The 19,487-nt window shown below is 27.4% G+C and overlaps 1 protein-coding gene across 3 annotated transcripts; it reads left to right on the forward strand.

The window, feature by feature from the left end:
- The first annotated feature begins 24 nt into the window (after positions 1-24).
- On the forward strand, positions 25-14,536 carry LOC107454592 (ubiquitin-conjugating enzyme E2 J1-like). Of its 3 annotated transcripts, none has more exons than XM_087167786.1 (7): positions 25-164; positions 1,685-1,758; positions 2,500-2,631; positions 4,399-4,483; positions 8,845-8,950; positions 12,856-12,970; positions 14,112-14,536. In XM_087167786.1, exons 2-7 carry the CDS (start codon positions 1,699-1,701, stop codon positions 14,469-14,471), a joined length of 858 nt encoding a protein of 285 aa, XP_087023912.1. In that variant the 5' UTR covers positions 25-164; positions 1,685-1,698; the 3' UTR covers positions 14,472-14,536. The 3 variants fall into 3 exon arrangements, with proteins under 3 accessions (XP_087023912.1, XP_087023911.1, XP_071039607.2); XM_087167785.1 differs by lacking the exon at positions 25-164 and adding an exon at positions 218-501; XM_071183506.2 differs by lacking the exon at positions 25-164 and adding an exon at positions 955-979.
- The last annotated feature ends 4,951 nt before the right edge of the window (positions 14,537-19,487 follow it).

Here is a 19,487-nt window from a genome sequence, read left to right on the forward strand (position 1 = left end):
CACCCATTTCAGCTGATCGCCAAAGTTTAGGGTTATAAGAGGGCGGTCAGCCAAGACAGTGCGATTAGGGAAATTTTATTTTTCGTAATGATATAAATAAATCAATAGCTAAAATCATATCAACAATCGACTTTACATTCTAGTTGATTATTTCATTTATGCGAGTAAATATTAAAAATTTTATAAATTATGTTTAAAAATATATAAATTATGGTGTTGGCAATATTAAGGCTTGAAAGCAAATTTATATAGAAACAAAAACAAAGCAGACCAGTTCGAAAATTAATTCAAAAATTTTTTACTTTCAAAATCCACCTGTTACAACCTATTTTATTAGTTTTTTTCTGTTTCTAAATTATTATACAAGATATATAACTTTGTTATTTTTTTATTCAATTGAGTCCATTGTTCCCTTCAGTTTTACTCATGCCAATTAGTGATCTTTTTGTAACTTCCGATTAAATCTTTCTAAGATGAGTCAATATAATTTAAGAAATCCTGGTGAGTAAAAGGTTTCCCTGTAAAATGAAAAGCATTCAATTTATTTACTGATTAATTTTTCGCACTTCTAACTATCTATTAAGATATTTAAGCATAAATAAAGTATTTAAGCTTTCTTTACATTAACTTAAAAAAAAAATTTAGAAGAAAAACGTACTTAACCTATTTTATCTTTACGTATTACTTTCTAATTTTATTTTTTAAGATAGGTGCTGCATCAAAGAATTGTTCTGGAGACATGCTCATTTTCACTAATAGATTATTTCACTAAAAGACTTTCTTTGAAAATTAGTAATACTTGTATTTGACTACAACTAACAGTGTGCCTCTTTGTCAAACAGTTTTGTTGGGTTTTTTTTCTATTATTTATTTCCGACTTGTATCACATCTATACCAATTAAGAGCAATAAAGGAATTTTTGATAATTATTTGTTATTGCTTTTCAAAGATGGTTTTTGCTGGTAAAAAAACTAAAAATGTAGGTATATATGGTCTTAATAAAGTATTGATTATCTAAATTAGTAAATATTCAATTCCAACTTAATAAAAATAACTCATATTATGCCTTGTCCTGGAAATATAAACATTGGTGGTACAAATATTATTCATAATGTAGTTTTTGTTTATGACATAGTTGTCAAAATCCATCAATGGTCTACAGTTCAATGTTGTTTAAAATATAATAAATACAACTCTTATTTTGCCTTGTCCTGGGGGTTCAAGCATGTGTGTTATTATGACTACTCAAAATACTATTTCTGTCCATTATGCAGTTGTCAATTATCAAGTTTCACCATCTGTGGTTTAAAACTTGACAAAGGAAACTTCCATTATACTGGTTATTGAAATTCAGATATAAGGGTAAGCTCTAAGGTTACTCACAATGTTATTTCTATCTCATATGTAATTATCAACATCCGCCAACACTCTAAAGTTCAGTGATATAGCTATCCACAGTATCATTTTGACTTGCTGTAAAAATTAAATACAAAAACAACAACATAGGTTGTCATCTAGTTTCATTCATTTATTGTTTAAATGTTTTGTTATATGTTTGTTGTACTTTTAGAATAATTAATCCTTATGTCTATGGAAATCTATAATTTTATGATCTATGATAATTTTTTATCTCAAGGAATGCTCTTGTTAAAAATGATTTTCTGAAAATTTTCATTCTTTGCAGCTGTTAAAAGGTTAATGCGAGAAGCTGAGGAACTCAGGTATCCAACCTCTGAATATCACGCACAACCACTTGAGGTAATTTTTGTACAATTTGGTAATTTTGAGGTAATTTTTGTACATTTGATGGTTATAAATGATTCTGAGCTCAATTTTAAGCTTTCATAAAAATGTAACATGGACCAAGTAAATTTTCTTTGCTACTTTAATATATTCTGTTTTGTTTTAAGCTTTCAATTTCATATATTAAAAATTTTTTTTCTTTAATTCATTAGGGATTTGTGTATATTTTCTGTTATCAAAAGTCAATCTTATTTCTGATAACTTTTTTAAATGTGTATGAATTAATATGATTAACATAAATTTTATTAAAATGTCTTTTATGTTCCTTTTAAAAAAAAAAAATTTAAAAAAGGGTCAATCATTCTAAGGGTAATTAATGCCATTTTCTGAAAACACTAAAATACTCTTCAATCATATGTTACATTAAAGTTTTGTATTAATTTTTTTTTTTTTTTTTTTTTTTTTAGAATTTATGTAATATTATTTAGATGCAACTAGTCACAAAAATTCATTTATTATAACTAAATTAAATGATTAAAAAAACTAAGTTAAATGATTAAAACATTCAGAAAAATTTTAATCTATGACCTGAATGTATATATATATATAAAAAAAAAAATATTTAAGTGTTTTATTCAATATTGAAGTTAAAATGAAGTTTAATGTGATTTTTTAAAAACAAATTTTATTAGTTTTCTAAGGTTCAGTAAAGTGTTTGTTTCACTTTTTAAACTATGTTGTTTTTTTTCTTTTCAGGATAATCTTTTTGAATGGCATTTCACTCTCAGTGGTCCACCAAATACAGAATTTGAAGGAGGAATATATCATGGCCGTATTACCTTACCTCCTGATTATCCCATGAAACCTCCTAGTATAATATTGTTAACTGTAAGTATTGTCTTTTTATTTTTCTTATCCTTTTGAATGAGTTTTTTATTAATCAATAATATCTATCCTAGAACTCAATATGTTACATGAATATTTTTTTTTCTGCAAATATATGTGTATATAAAACCATGACTAAATTATTTTTCCTCCTGATATATCTTGTTATATCGAGGGTATCCGCGCACCTGGAAAGTCAAGAATTTCGGTATTGAAAAAAATTTGTCATGAAATGTCATGATTTTAACAATTTTTTTTTAAAAAATCATGGAAAGTCATGGATTTAGGTTGCCGAAAATTCTAATTTCTAAAATGGAATTTACCCCCTCCCCCAATTTTCATGATGTTCTGAATATCTGAATTTGTAACAAAATCCCCACTCTGTCATATTTTATTTAAATATAAAATGTTTTTATCCTGCTCTTTACAAATTATGATGTTCTTTCAAACATGAAAGAAAAAACATCATTTCTATCAATTATCTTATAAACTTCTGTGGCTTCAGAATTTTTATTGTTATTTTTTTCTATTTTATCAATTTAAAATTCTAGCTGAAGCAAGCCAGTCACAGGCAAAAAAAAAATTTCATTCGGAAATGATAACAGAAAAATCTGGAGTATTTCTTTTCTTTCTGATGAATAAGTAAAGTATCTTTAGAATATAATTCCGCTGAAAAAAAGAAAAAGAAATTATTTACTTTTGTATTTTTTTTAGCTATTTTATTGCTTCAACTCTTTCATTACTCTGTTTTTTAAATATAAAATCTATAAATATGAAGATGCAGAGTATAACAGTTTTGGTTATACCTATCATTTCAATTAATGTTTTTATAATGCTATTTTAAATTTATTGTTGTACTTTTGTTGGAGAAAACATAAACTTTGTTAAATCATGAAAAATTCATGGAATTAGTCATGGAAAGTCATGTGTTGGAAAATCTAATATGTAACAGATACCCTGTTTGCCCGATAACCTCTAATTATTATTTCAGTGTGCTGAATAGAACTTTTTATTATTATTATAAAACAAAAAAGAATTTTGATTTGATTTGATACAATGCAGATACCTTCAACTCCTGATTATCTTAACAATATTAAGTGTAAACATTAACTTATTATTTTTGAAGTGTGTCATATCTGTGTATTTTTAAATAAGTTTTGGGAGCGTAAAGAATATTTCAGCTGATCAAATATATTATTTACATATTATGACTGTGAAAGAATAGGTTCTCTTTACCAATGATATTTATCCACAGAGTTTAACTTGACACATAACAAAAAATCTTTCATTCTAGACATGGTCAAGATAATATTTGACGTATGGATTAATTAAGAAAATTACACACTTTTAATGACTTTTCACCTTATGATTAGATTGTTACATGTTTTGAGAGCCTTTGTAAAATATACTTATCAGTTAATCCTGAGCTTTTCTAAATTGTACATCCCGACCAATACTAAATAATGAACAATCTAAATACATGAGAAAAAGATTTGAGTATTTAAAGCAAGTTTCATTTCATAACTAATATAATAACTTAATTAGCTGCACTAATTAACTTTTACTTAAATACATGTCTCAAAGCATTAAGATTGTATTTCAGTTTATCACAAGTTATTATTGGGACAAAAATCATTTAGAGTAAAATGATTATTAATTTATTTATGTGTGTATTTATTTATATATATGTAATTATATATATATATATATATTTTGCACACAAGTTCTATGAAATGTTTGCTTAATTATTATTTTTTTTTTCATTCCTAGCCTAATGGGCGGTTTGAAACTAACAAAAAAATTTGTCTCAGTATCTCTGGTTATCATCCTGAGTCATGGCAGCCATCATGGTCAAGTGAGTTTATTTTAATTATTTTCAAAAAAACAGGGGTTAAAAATAATGTGCAATTATGACTCAAAAATTACATTGTTTACCCAGGGTATATAAAAAAAAATTTTGTGACCCTTGTTTCAGACCAGGCATGTAAATATTTTTTTAAGAAATACCGTGAGGTACCTTAGGGCATTCTCAAATTTTGATCAAAATCATCAAGATATTGGATAGTTGAAAACATTTGTTATGAATGTTACTAAATTTAATTTTATAAATAAGAAATAATAAAGCAAAGCTAGTTTTATTTGCATTTCTCTAGTCATATATATTTTTATTTTTAAAAAAAAAACATTTGGAATATAAATTTGTCATTTATAGCTGTAGTTAATTAAATATAAAAGTTGAAACTATAAAGTGAAAGCTAAAAGAACCAAAAATTGACATTATTTTTAGATTTCTTGCTTAACACCTGTTTCAAATATTTAATGAAATTTCAGGTTATTAAAGCACAATTTTTTTATATAAAGTTTGTTTAAAATTCTCTTGAACTTAATATTTGTATTTTTTTTTAGCTAAAAGGAAGGGGGCAAATTATTACATTGTTAATAATAATGCTCTGCATTTATTCCATTAATACTTATTCACACTTTATATTTTTTGTTAATAATACTTAATACAGATTATAACATACTTAATTTAACAGTATTTATATAAAAATAATGTTGTAATTTTTTTGATAATCGATACACCTTTATGTTTCTAAAACAATTTTTTATTAGGCATGTTAAAATTTCTAAATTTTCTGAGACTCAGTATCTTATATTTTTAAATAATTGTGTGTCTGGTATTATAATAGCAACATTAATTCAATTTTATCTATTTAGATTTGTATGCATTAATTAAATGTCTAAAGATCTGTCTCATTGTTTAAAAATTTTAGGTATAGTTATTTTCTTTACCACTGATTTTTTATTACTATTTTAATGACATTTAATTCATGAATGTTTTTTGGCAATATAGAATTTTATAAACTAATATGAAAAATAACTAATATCTTTCAATTGCAATCTATTTTATTTTAATTTTCTAAGATGAAATAAATTATATAAATTTTAACTATAAAATTTATCTTTCCAACTCTATATACTTTCAGTTGAAAAGAAAAACATTGATTTTTAAATTGTAATTGCTGATTCAAATTAAATTTTTTTAATGACTAATATTTGACTTTTTGAAGTTATCAATATTAATTTGTATTTGAAAGGTAAGATTCTATTTATAGTTATTAATTAATTAGTCTTAAAAGTAGGTTCTTTTAAGTTTTTTTTATAAATTAGTTTAATAAGTCAGCATTCATCTTAAGTTAGTGCTTAACATTACTTCTATATCTTAAACTAACTGTGACTTAAAATTTTCCTTTATACAAACCAAAATTTTATTTCTTATCCATTCATTTTCTTTTCTTTTCTTACTACAAGAACTAGAGCCGGTCTATTGCACGAGTGACTGATGTGACATCGGACTACTTTTTTATCTAATTTTATTTACTGATTACAAAGATATCTTCTCCAATTTTACTTTGGAAAAACTTATACACTTTTCAATTAAAAATTTTGCAAAATATTTACTTTAGGCATAAAGAGTTTTAATTAATAAAATAAAAATATCCTGTGAATGACAAAAATGGACATAGATTTAGAGTGACTGAGCAATACGACCAATCGAGTCAAAAATTTCAGTTATATTTTTAATTTAGTTGAATTATGAGTCAGAAATTTTAGTTAAAAAAAAGACTAAATTTTAAGACATATAATAAAAAAAAAATTTTAAAAAATAGCTTTTCCAAAGAAAAATTTCCTGCATGAAAGACAAGGAATTGTAACAGACATGAGACATGTATAGTTTTGTACTGTATTTAGCTATTATTTTACTGTAAATGAAAATATTTAATTTTTATTAAGTCGAAAAAAATTGCAAACAGTATATTTTATAAACGAATTATAAAAGGAGTAGTTAAAGTTTTCAATGTTCTCAGAAATTTATTAACATTAAGGCTCTACACATTTCGTACTGATTATCTGGCTATGAGTTTTTAAATCTGGAAGCTTCTTTTATGTCAATTGACACTGAAGAATTGATTGTTCATTTTCTGTTTTAGTTATCTGTCCATGAAATGCTTTATTTTAGTAAGTATCAGCATTGAACTATCTCCTTCTTGGAATTGAATAACCTATTCTCTATATTTATCTCATTATTTTGTATTATCCTGACCTAAATTTGATCATTCTGGGTTTTTTCCTTAGACTCAAATAATATATTGATCCCAGGACATATCTTAAATACTTTTTAGATACAAAGGAGATGTCTTTATTTTGTATCTTTGTTTTTCCAGCTTTATATAATAAAAAAATTTAATATCTTACAATTAGAACTTGGAGACTGACTTGTTATACAATCATTTGTAAAAAACTTCCTGCTTATTTGCTTTCTTTGTCATTTCATGAATGCAATTGCAAAAGATTCTTTTGTTAGAAGCTAGAACTAATTTGGGTGCATGTTGTACTATTTTTGCTCTTATTGGTTTAGAGGGTATTTTTCATGATTTGTTTTGTCTTTCACTAAACAAACACTTTTCTGTTTTGTATTTTATGTAATCAAATTTTTCGTGCATTAAGGTTTCCTTCATTTAATCTTTTTCTTTGTACTTTTTATTCTAACCACTTTCCTCTAACCCACTGCTTCTCTTTTCTTGCCTTTCAACTACTATTTTAGCCATTGATAATTAAAAGTAAACAAACTCTTAGTACTAAATTGGGTTCTGGCACTTTCAGTGTTGTAGTATTACTTTTTTAAATGTTTTCTTTCTTTTGTTATATGTTCTGAATAACATTCAGAATTATGTTTTCAATGATTTTCTTCAGATAAAATTCTTTACATTATTAATGTTTTCAAAATTTTAATATGCACCTCTTATAATCTTGAAATATCCACTTGTTTGTTCTTCACTTTTGTTAATACTCTGCTCGACTTGAAAAATTTGCTTGGATCATGAAACAGGGTTCAATGCTTAAATTAAGTAGTTAACTATATGCAGTAAGATTTCTTGTTATAAATAGCAAAAATATATATATATATATATTAGACAACACTTTAGATCCCCATGGGTCAGACATGACAAATTTTAAACCTTATTTTTTCAGTCAATTTCAAAATTTGTTTTTCACTTTTTATAATAATTCTTTTTTTATTCCAGAAAAAGAAATATATCTTAAAATTATTTAACGTAAATTAATTTTGCTAAAATGAAAGAAGTTCAAGATTTTTGTGACAGACATGACCCAAATTTATTATTTACTATCTAAGGTTACCAAAAAAAGTGTCATAATTAAATGTAAAGATATAATTACGTCGATATAATTTTTTTTCTTATTATTTTTATGAAATCCCAACTTCTATCTTCAACTTAAGACCAAAAATAATTTTATTGTGCTAAAATTTAAAAAATAGTCTTCGTGGATGCTTTTCATGAAATTGACTAGTCACGATGGATCAGTGGTTAATGACATTGAACTGTCAATGTGTAGGATTGAGGTTCTATCCTCAATGGGCAGTTTATCTGCCAAGTTTTAGATCAATAAGTACTAACTTGTCTGCAAAATAAAGGCACTTGTGAAGTTTTCCAATTGGATTACTCATTTAGATTAATATTTTAGTAAACTGCATTAGTTGCCATATTACCACTATATTTTAGTTTATAAATAAATCTAAAAGTATAACTATTGTACTTGGTATCAACAAATTTTATGTTATAATTGGAAGAAAAAATATTTTGTAGATAGAAATGATGTTTTCAATTGTAGGTCAGGCTGTGCTTGATTATTTTAATGATTTAGGATTTTGAAATTTTTTAAAATCCATTTTAAACTTTTGAAAAGTTCATTTATTTGCAATTTTTATTTCTTTAGAATATGCTGTCATAATCAAATTCAGAATATTTATGTGGTTGGCACCATACTAGCATACTGTTAAGACACTAAACTGTCATTGCGAAGTACTGTGGTTTGATCCCCTGTGGCAACTTAAAATCCACCCAGCTTCAGACCAATGTGTACCAGTGTGCTTCAGAAGTAGCAGTTACGTGTATGCAATTCTGACAACAGTACTACAATTCTGCTGTTGGTCACGAGACACATTGGTCTCTTTTTTTTTTGAAATAATTGTTAGTAATGCAGAATTATTTTTTATTACCATAAAGTTAATCACTAGGTAAATACTTTCAAACCATTTTGAATTTCACCTATGAATTATTGTTTTAAATCTTGAGTATGTATATTTCTTTTTTAAAATTTTCTAGTATAATGCTTTTTCACTTTCAATTTCAGTAAGGACTGCATTGTTGGCTATTATTGGCTTTCTACCTACTCACGGGAATGGTGCTATTGGCTCTCTTGATTATACTCCAGAAGAAAGAAAAGAATTAGCCCTGAAGTATGCTTTTAAAATCTTATACTATATTGCATTTAAATATATGGTAGTCCAAAATGATTTTTATGATAAATGAGTTGCTTGTGAAATTGGTATTGTTTTTACATTAATTGAGATTTTAAATGTATCTATTTTTATTTTTAATTGATTTCTTTTATTTGTGTCTCAGGGAGTACTAGGATCAAATATCATTAAAAAAATGTCATTGTTTAAGGAAAAATAATGTGTAGTAAATTAAAATAAAATGTTTGGTTATTTTTTTATATATTTATTTTTTGAAAAAGTACAGTAGGGAACCGATTAACCGGAATGATCGGGACCATTGCTATTCCGGATAACTGATTTTTCCGGTTTTCTGAATCGCTACAAAAAGCCGTTTTTTTATTGTTAAACCCAACTAAAAATATATATATATATTTGGAAATAATCTTAAAAAGAAGAAAAAATGAAGTAATACACTAATGATTATTTCCAAAATGATGGTAAGGTAAACATCTTTCAAAAAAGAAAGAGAAATCCTAAAATCATATGAGGAAAAAAAAAAACTTTTTTAATGGGGGGAAAATTTATCGAATTTCGTTCCGGTTTTTTGGTTTTCCGGTTTTCTGATTTCCGGATAACGGGTTCTGTACTGTACTGAAAATTGAGGAGGAATCTATTAATTTATGTAAAATATTTGGAGCATAACTAATCATTATTTTCCAAAGCTGTCAGAATAATTAATTAAAAACATTTTCTCTTAAGTTCCTTTCCTTTAAACATATGGCACAACCTTATGTTCATGTATATATTCCGAGATATTATATTTAACCTTATAGACAGAAAATTTTATCCTGTACACAACTGTTTTCTATCTTTAAATATTATACTTTTTTTATCATTTGTGCATTTTTTTCTTTTTAGTTATTTCATTTTTTTAAAAAATATGTATTTAGTTATGTTATCTCTGACAAGGACATAGAGGCTTGAAATTGGTTGGTTTATTTTATTATAGTTTTATTTGTTTCAAATGAAATATTTTTGAAAAAAGTAAGTGAAATTTTTTAAAAATAATTAAATGTGTTTCCACCTTGTTTGGTTGGAATATCATAAACCAACCGATACAGATTCTCTGTTAGTTTTTTTAAATTGTTTCTCTGGCTCCAACATCTGATTTATATATCTTATATAAAGCCAAAACAAATTTTTTGTGATTTAAACTTCTCTGGTGCATGAAAACCATTCTATAAGTTTCTTTTTTTTTTATCCCCATAGTAGTTGTTGCAACTTTTTGATTACCTGCACTTTTATGGATCTAATTCTAAGTTCATTCCTTTATCAAAACAATACCACCATACCATTGCTACCTAATAAAATATATCTTAGTTGTTTTGTTTTATTTAGGTACCAAGAGCATGTTTAAAGTCTAGAAATGAATTTTACTGACATTAGCCTACATTAGTAGTAGTAGTGTAGTTGACCTGATTTTTATGATAAAAATATTTTGTTCTTATTTGTCGCGATTTTTACCTTTTTGAACCGATAAACCTGATTTTTGTGTGAGTTCAGAATGTTCCGCTTCCTACCCATAGTTGTAGATTTTAAAATAATTTATTTGAGGAATTGGAAATTTTTATTCTTGATCCATTTTTTTTTTAAATTTCAATTAATAGTAAAAAATTGATAGTTTAAACTCAAGGACTGTCGACTAATTATATATATAGTTCAGGCATCTAGCCTTTTCCATGGGAATCATTGTTTAAATTTTTATGAATAAGAGACTCAATTAATAATTATACACTATCTAGTTTTTATGGTGGTAAATTCAGGGAATATAAATTATTGATCCCAATCAACTATGCTGTAATTATGAATTTTTAATTAGAAAATTAAGAGATCACCCACTAAATTACTTTTTTTTACAAAAATGCAAAGTAGCATATTAACCTCATTTTTGTTCCTAAATTATTGATATCCTACTTGTAAATTATTTTATTAAAAGTATTGAACTTAATTCCAAATTTTAATTAAATATCCATTTGGTGGAATATTAAAAAATGATGCTGGTTATGATGACTTTAAATGCTGCTGTTTTATTATTATCTCAAACTATTTTGAAATTAAAATTAATATATTTTACTACTCTTGAATACTAAAAAATTAAATACTTGTATTTTTAAATACTTGATAAAGTTTGGTAAGTTACTTTTGTACTTAAATAGAGCAAATTGTTCTTTTGTTAGTTTATCATTTTCATTTTAAAATGTTATTTGGGATATGTATACTTTACCAAATATATGCCTTTATATTTTTGAAAAAATATCAAGCCATATTTTGTGATTCTATCTGACTTTTTAAAAATTGGCACCATGAGGACAATTTTGTAAATAGTTCTGTGAACCATTGCAAGCTCCCTTAGTAGTTTCTACGTATTTTATGATTTTTTTATGCATGTGGTAAAGTATGATTATAATCCACTTCTACTGTGTTTTAACCTTCTTCCAATCTGTATTTTAAGTTTTTTTTTATTTCCTTCTAAAAATTTTAAGGTACACCACCATTTTAAGGTATTCCATTAATATACCTTTTTTAGCTATTCATATCATCACCTTAAAAAAACCATAGTATCACATTAAAAATAATCATTTATCTTTTTTTACAGAATCATTCACTTAATTGAATACTATCTTTAAATAGACAGTATTCTTTTAGTTTTTCTATTTCTCATAATTTCTCCTTTATCTATTTGCTGTTTTTTATAAAATATTTCTTTTATTGTAAATATTCATAGATGTTCATTATATACTCATCTTCTATATATTCTAATGTATGCAATTTTCTATATAATCATTAAATGTCTTTTTATTCTCATTCAAACAAATGAACTTCTCATTCAAACGAATGAAAAACTACTGAAGGAATATAAAAAAAAACTTACGTTAAATTAATTCAGTTAAACTTGCGAACCTTGAATAATTAACGAGGCTCTAGATTTAATGAGGAAATTTCGAATAATTGGTTGATTTAATATTAAATAAATTTCTATTAAACCCAGTCATTTGGAGCCTATTAAAACATTTCCTTAAACTGCTTGAAAGAATAATTTTTTGCAACTTTTCTTTGTGTTAAAAACCACTCCTCTAGTTCAATTTGAACAGAAATTGTATGTATATTATCAAGAAAGGGAGCCTCATTTATCTTGCTCTGAATCATATAAATCAATTGCATTAACGAACATTAAATATTGCTATGCAAACCACTGAATAGATTTCATGCCTACTGTTATTCATATGTATGTTGTGTACATATGTCACTGACGATATGTTTGCAAAATACAGAAATTGTCTTAATGTTTGTAAATGCAGGCAGTGATGGGGAAGAAACAATTAAACCTCCACCATTCACATCCAACATGAAGTTGCTAAAAACTTGTTTCCTGACTTTTCTAGAATCAATTGTTCTTCAAAATAATGTATTTTGTAAAATATGTATTTTACATTGGAAAATCATCAAGATTCGATCACACACACAAAAGAAAGAAAACAAATTATCAGATGTTCGCCATAATCGTGTACCTAAAAATTTGTGAAGAAAATAGTCATTTTTAAGCATTTTTTGTACATTATGATTTTTTTATTTTTGTTAATTTTGACTGAACCTGGTGTAGTGAGTACTCTGATTTAATGAGTGAATTATCTTGATCCCTTTATTTTGGTTATAAACTGCTTACACTATATAGAGCTCTATTCCTTTGATCAAGGAGGGTTCTACAATTCCAAATCATACATCTAGGTACATCTTGAATCTACTTATTTTTCTTAAACGTAAGCTTTTATTACTATTACAGCATGCTTGTGAAAATTTCTTTGAGCATGTCAATTAAAATTTATTTATAATGTCTTAAACTTATAAAGGTTCTAACTTTTCAGATCACAGAATTGGAAATGTCCTCAGTGTGGTAGCATTAAGAAGCATTTAGCAGAGAAAAGTTGTGATACAACAGAAAATCATAAATTGCTAGAAAATGAAGAACCTACAGTAAAAGTAAATATAATAGAAATTATACATGTAAAGTTAATTTAAAATTACTGTCATATTATTTATCTAATTTTGCTTAAATCTGTGTTGAAAAATTGTTTTACTACACAGTTAAAAGCTGATTATTTTTATACATTTTCTAATGTCTGAAAGTACGGTTTTTTAAGCACAAAGACTGTAATTAAAAGGGTAATTACTATTTTTAGTTTTAATTTATTTTTTTAAAAAAATGCTTTTTTTTCCTTATTTTATTATTATATAGAATAAAAATAATAACCTTCATATATCAATTAAATGCTATGTTGAGTATTATATGTTTGGAATAATGTGGATAAGTATTATATGTTAAAATAAATGGATATTAAGATTAAAATAGTAATTTAAATACGCAAAACTGTTATGAACAATTAGTTGATATGTTTCAAAATTCAAATAATTTCATATTTAAAACACAAGAAAAATATAATCTGAATTTTGTGCAATTTTTTACATTTCTTGTCAATTTTTTAGCATTAATTGGAAAGAAGTGTTTTGTAGCTGTCTTCTCCTAAATCTTAATGTGTGTAAGATATATTCCATGCCAAATTTATTATTTTTTATTAAAAATGCAATAAAAGAGCAGAAAAATTTATAATCCTTAAAATCAAACCGCTAGGTGAACACTAGCTATCTGTAATGTCTGGTATTGGAGTCTGTCCCATAATTATTCTACAATTATCCTCTTTTTTTCTAATTAGCTCAGTCTGCAATTTATAATCAATGTTGTTAAAGGATATTTTATAATTTGTATGTATTTAACTTTTCTGAACTTTCCTTTTTTTTACTTGGTGCAGATTGGTTGATTACTACTAGTGTGATTCTATAATTTGTTATTTCTTAAGAATTTGTTATTTCCTATTTATTTCAAACTATGCAGACATTTAAAACTAAAAATTACTTTTATTTGGAAATATTTTTCTTGCTAAAAGGGAAGGAAAAGGATTTCCATGGAATTGTTTTTAAACAAATACTTAATATTTAGGGAATAAAACTCATTTTTAATAGTATGTTTCTTTTTCCTTTTAAATTTGAAACTGTTTTTGCAATTATTTATCTAAAGTTAAAGAGCAAAGTTGTCATGAAACTAATTGAAATGATTTGATTTTAGGATGAAAAATCGCCTCTTACAAAAGAATGTTCTAACTCAGCAAAGTTTGAAACCTTGCCTTCAAATGAATCTGTGAATGAATTATTTACCAAACCAGCTCTGTCAACCAAAAATCCTGATCCAACTGAAAATAACAATGTTTCTGTCGATGTTGCTACTACTTCTGCTGTTCCGTCCATTAGTTTACCAGCAGAAAATATTTTAAGGCATAGACAAAATGTATCAGAACTTGAAAACAGTGCAGTAACTGTTCAGACAAATGTAACAAGGCCTATGTCTAACAATTGGTCTTCCACGCTTATGTGGGTTATTGTTATCTTGTTAGGAATTTTAATTTTAAGACGTATTATATGTCAATAGTTAGATATTTTTAAACATGTTTATTCAATCTATATCTGCTTAATAAATCATTTATTTTAAAACACTGTTGAAAATTGATCCGTATATTTTAGCCCTACAGTAGAACCTCTATTGATCTTTCTCAATAGGCCATTCATTATAAATAATAAATACGGGAAAAAAACAAATGCGGGCAAGCTCGAAATATCAAATAATGACTAGATACTTATGTAAAATTAGTACATTACATATTAAAAATTACTACTACTTCTCTGATTCCGTCCATACAGAAAATATTTTAAGGCATCGAAAAATGTATCAGAACTTGAATCAATTATAATAACTATCACTTTAAGTTAAAAAGAAAGCACTATATTAGAGTACAAATGTTGATGTTAACAGAGGTTGACAATTGTTTTAGTGTAAGACATATCTACAGAGAATAGTGACTACAACAATTCTTGAACTGTAACTTGTAATATTTTTTTTAAAGGTATTTGCTAATAAGGTAAAAGTCTATTATTAATTCATACTAGCAAATAAAATCTTCGTTATAGCTAGCTTTTTGTAATGAGAGAATATACATTTTCATTTTTAAAATAGCAATAAGCATATAAAAATATTTACAAAAACACACAAAATAGACATTAACCTCTGTTTCTTTTATTTTGAGCAACTATTTTGATTAAAAATATCTATCAATCTTAGATTATCTTAGATTTCCTGCAGATTGTAGGATGATTTATGTAACTCTGTACATTGTTGCATACCACAAGAATGTTTGAACAAGTTTTTGCAAGATGCAAGAAAAAATGGAATGAACTGCAATATCTTTTGACGTCATAGATAACAGTATGATTATTTTAATACTAGTAGGCTATCAAGAAGAAAAATCAAAAATCACTGAGATGTGTGATCAATAAAAGGAGCTTTTTGTGTTTGAAGTGTGTGCCATGATTTCTAAAAAATAACGACTTATTTTTTGTTAGATGGAAGATAGCTTAGCTAATAGCTCAGATACAGGATTATCTTCTTACATCCAAATTAGTCTGCAACCTCAAGGCCGTCAAGTAGAAATTAATATTGTAAAAATTTAGCTTAATCTATCATACTTGTAGCAAAATTTGCTAATATATCCTTAAAAGTTATACATAACCTTATGTTGTTTAAATTGAATTTTATACATTGATACAAAAAAAAAAATATGCAAAAATTCTTTACTCTTAGTTCGTTGCCATGTTCTTTCAATTCAACTCTTTTATTTTTATTTTATAGAGATGTTTTAAAAAGAAGTTTCAGTAATTCCCCCCTCCTCCATTTGTTTCTTTACGTTTTAAAAATAAAACAGTTACTTAAATGAAAAGTGGTTGGTTCTAATGCCACACGGGCAAGCCTTCTTGGCAAATTTAAGGCAGAGTGTGTGATTTCTGTTTTTCAGTGGCGCCATCCATGGCCAAGAATTCGACTTTTGCCACATCATACCTCACACCTGTTTATAAGGCGGACCCATTCATTCATCCACAGATCGTAATTTTGACCTGAATCGGAGAACGATCAATCTCCATTCCAGTACCCCCAGAGGTTTGGATTTGTTTTGGGAACACGGAGGACTTTGTGGCTCGACAGAATTTAACGGGCATCAGTCACCAACTACACGGGGAGTCTTCGGGGTTCGAACCCACGAACTCTAGGACATGGGCTCAGCGCCCTACCGATCAAGCTATCCCGGCCTAAATGAAAAGTAATCTGCATTTGCTCTAATAACCTGTAGTGCTCACTGCTCTTCTGGAAGATTCCTGCTACCAGGACTGGTAGTCGCCCACATATAGCTTTATAAAACAGGGATTAAAATTGTAAAAAAATATATATATATATTTCTCTGTATTGATACCAAAAATAATTTAAAATGTCTTCCGTTTAAACCTTAATCATATAATATTGATCATTTAAAAATCGCAATTTTTAATTCTAGTAATTTTTAATTCCTTGTAATCATAAAATTTATGTATCTTACAATGAAGATATTGAAATTGACATTTCTTACTAAAAAAGATAATTTTAATGTTTCATTCCAAAAGTTATTAATGAAAATAATTTGAAAGAATTAATTTATTTAAATTTGTCTTCGAATCTGACATCAATTCTATTAAAAGCTTCTATACTATTCGCCGCTTGCGATCAAAGTGTGGAATGAACATTTGAGCAGCTGGAAAAGTTCTAGTGTCTTGCTCATTTTCAGCTGATTTTATGGGAAATACAGGATTTTCAATAATAATTAGGCTCTCTTATGACATGTTTTTAAGCTACTTATAAAAAATGAAGATAAGAAATATGCATATTTGTGTTTATCAAATAATATTTACACAATAAAAACTAAAGCTATTTCAAACTGTTTAATCATTGCTAAGATAATAACAAATGGAAGATAAAAACACCAAAAACTCTATTTATCCAGTGGTATTAGAATAGGTTTGTCTTTTATTTAGAAGCGTGAAGTTTTCCTAGAAATAAATTTTAATTGAATTTTATCCCAAATGTACCTAAATTATATATTTGAGTACACATATTTAAGACTTGGATCAGTTAAGTTGTTAACCTCATGGGGAAAAAAATTTTAATGGCAAAAATCATTCGTTTAGGCTTAAAACTGGTTGGCCAGCGAAAATTCGTTTTAATGGGATACCTGCAAGTGACGTAGTGTGGGTATCTCGCTCCTGATTGGTTGTTGGATCTGGCTTTTGTTTACAATAGCAACTGTTCTTTCCATTCTGTTTCGAGTAAGTCAAGCCCTACAGCTATCAGTCCTCTTACGTGACACATTTTATATTCTTTCACAAAGATTTCAATTCTTTCACTATATATTTTTTACTTAGCAGCTAGACAGGCACGACGCCATGCCATTTTGCTTCTAAACCATCAGCTGGCACTGACGTCATAGGTCACAAGTCACAATATTTTTAAGCATAAATTCAGCAGACGCCATTATAGCTTCATTTGTGTTGTTGACAGTAAATTGAAAAGTTCTCTTTCAAAAAATAGAATTGAATCGTGAACATTTTCGTGCCATTATTTTTCATAACTTTCGACGTGGATTGCCAAGACAAGAGTGCTTCGATGAACTTAATTCTTTAGTCAGCGATAAAGCGCCATCCTACAGCACTGTAAGAAATTGGTTTAACGAATTTAATCGTGGTCGATGTTCGATCCAGGATGAATCCCGTGCAGGTCGTCCAAAATCCATTGTTGTGCCAGAAAATATCGATGCTGTGCGTGAACTGATAAAGCAAGATCGTCATGTGACATACCGTGAGACAGAGGCGTCTTTGGACATTAGTATGACTAGCATCAATAAAATATTGCATGAACATTTGAGCGTAAAAAAAATTTGTTCGCGTTGGATCCCGCATAATCTGAAAATCGCTCAAAAAAAAAGGCTCGTGTCGATTGGTGCAAGGAAATGTTGGAAAAATACGTTCAAGGTACATCAAAGGCTGTGTAGAAAATCTACACAGGTGACGAATCATGGATCTATGCATATGAGCCGGAAACAAAACAGCAATCAACTGTATGGGTCTTCCAAGACGAGGCAAAACCAACAAAAGTTGTTCGAGGAAGAGGCACATCGAAACAAATGATTGCCTGTTTCTTCGGCATTAGCGATCATGTGGCGTTAGAGCAACGCAGGACGGTCAATTCTGAATGGTACACGACCATTTGTTTGCCAGAAGTCATCGGAGAAATTCGAAAAAAGCAGAAGAACAGGCGAATCATTCTTCATCATGACAATGCGAGCTCTCACACATCGACTCAAACAAAGGCATTTCTGACGGAGCGAAAGATCGAACTGATGGGTCATCCGCCATACAGCCCTGATTTGGCACCCAATGACTTCTTCTTATTCCCACACATCAAAAATAAACTACGTGGACAACGATTTTCGACCCCCGAAGAAGCGGTTGATGCATTCAAAACGCATGTTTTGGAGTTACCTCAATCGGACTGGAAAAAGTGCTTTGAAAATTGGTTCAAACGCATGCAAAAGTGTATTGATCATCATGGAGAATATTTTGAAAAACAATAAAACCAATTTCGATCCTACATGCTTGTTTTTTCATTATTAGGCCAGAAATATAAATAGCAGCCCTCGTATTTTAGTTTTTGAACAGAGCAAATGTTTTTATAAAATTTGTTTTTGACTTCAAAATGTATTGTTTACTGTTTAAGATCAGTGTATTATTTCAACTAAATGACATTTATAACAGTTAATATTTGTTTCGTTTTAGCGAAAAACCCTTAACAAATCAAATTCATTGTCTCGTATAATTAATGATAGCAAATAAGTGCTCAGTTTGATTTCGACAAAATTTACTAATTTGATTTATTATCCATCAAAGGAGCGATTACAAAAATTACCATATTTGTATTTCCTTAATATAAGCATATGCTGTATTAAACATTTTAATAATGAATTCACCTCGATACCTTATAATCATGTTTACAAAAATTAAATCCTCTCTTATTTGAACTTTGAACAATATGAATTTATTATATTTACTTACTTTCTTCATTTTTTAATGCACGATTTTAAATCGATTAATCGTTGTATTTCCCTTGAAGGAAACTATATTGAATAATAAAATGAAATTTTATCAAAAAAAAAAATTTTTTTTCTACGTTAGCCTACGAACTTTTCAGCCCACCTGTTACAACACGCGTTTTTGGAAATTTCATGACACGCGTTTTTGGAAAAAATTTTTGTTGTTTTATTTCATGTATATGCATTTAAAAATAATTAAAGTATTGTATCTGTAAGTGAGCTAAACCGGTATACCGCTCAGACTAATGATAACAAGCAAATCAATAAACGTGCTCGAAATTCCTGTTAATATTAGTGTAGTACATTAAAATGTTAATATAGAGATATTAGAGAAAGATGGGTGTGAATTTGTGTGCAATGCGTTGTGTCTTTACAAAATGCGTTGTAACGCGTTGCGTAGTAAAAGTTACAACGCATTGCGTTAGAAACGTTACAACAAC

This window comes from Parasteatoda tepidariorum, chromosome 7, assembly GCF_982258835.1.
Source record: "Parasteatoda tepidariorum strain Cologne lab strain chromosome 7, Ptep-v5.0, whole genome shotgun sequence".
Lineage (NCBI taxonomy): Eukaryota > Metazoa > Arthropoda > Arachnida > Araneae > Theridiidae > Parasteatoda > Parasteatoda tepidariorum.

Bases quoted from the DNA above. Each gene is read 5' to 3' on its own strand.
- LOC107454592 (XM_087167785.1), top strand. From the start codon at position 474: ATGAGTCAATATAATTTAAGAAATCCTG. The intron at 502-1,684 runs GTGAGTAAAAGG...CATTCTTTGCAG, and splicing joins ATATAATTTAAGAAATCCTG to CTGTTAAAAGGTTAATGCGA. The intron at 8,951-12,855 runs GTATGCTTTTAA...CTAACTTTTCAG, and splicing joins AGAAAAGAATTAGCCCTGAA to ATCACAGAATTGGAAATGTC.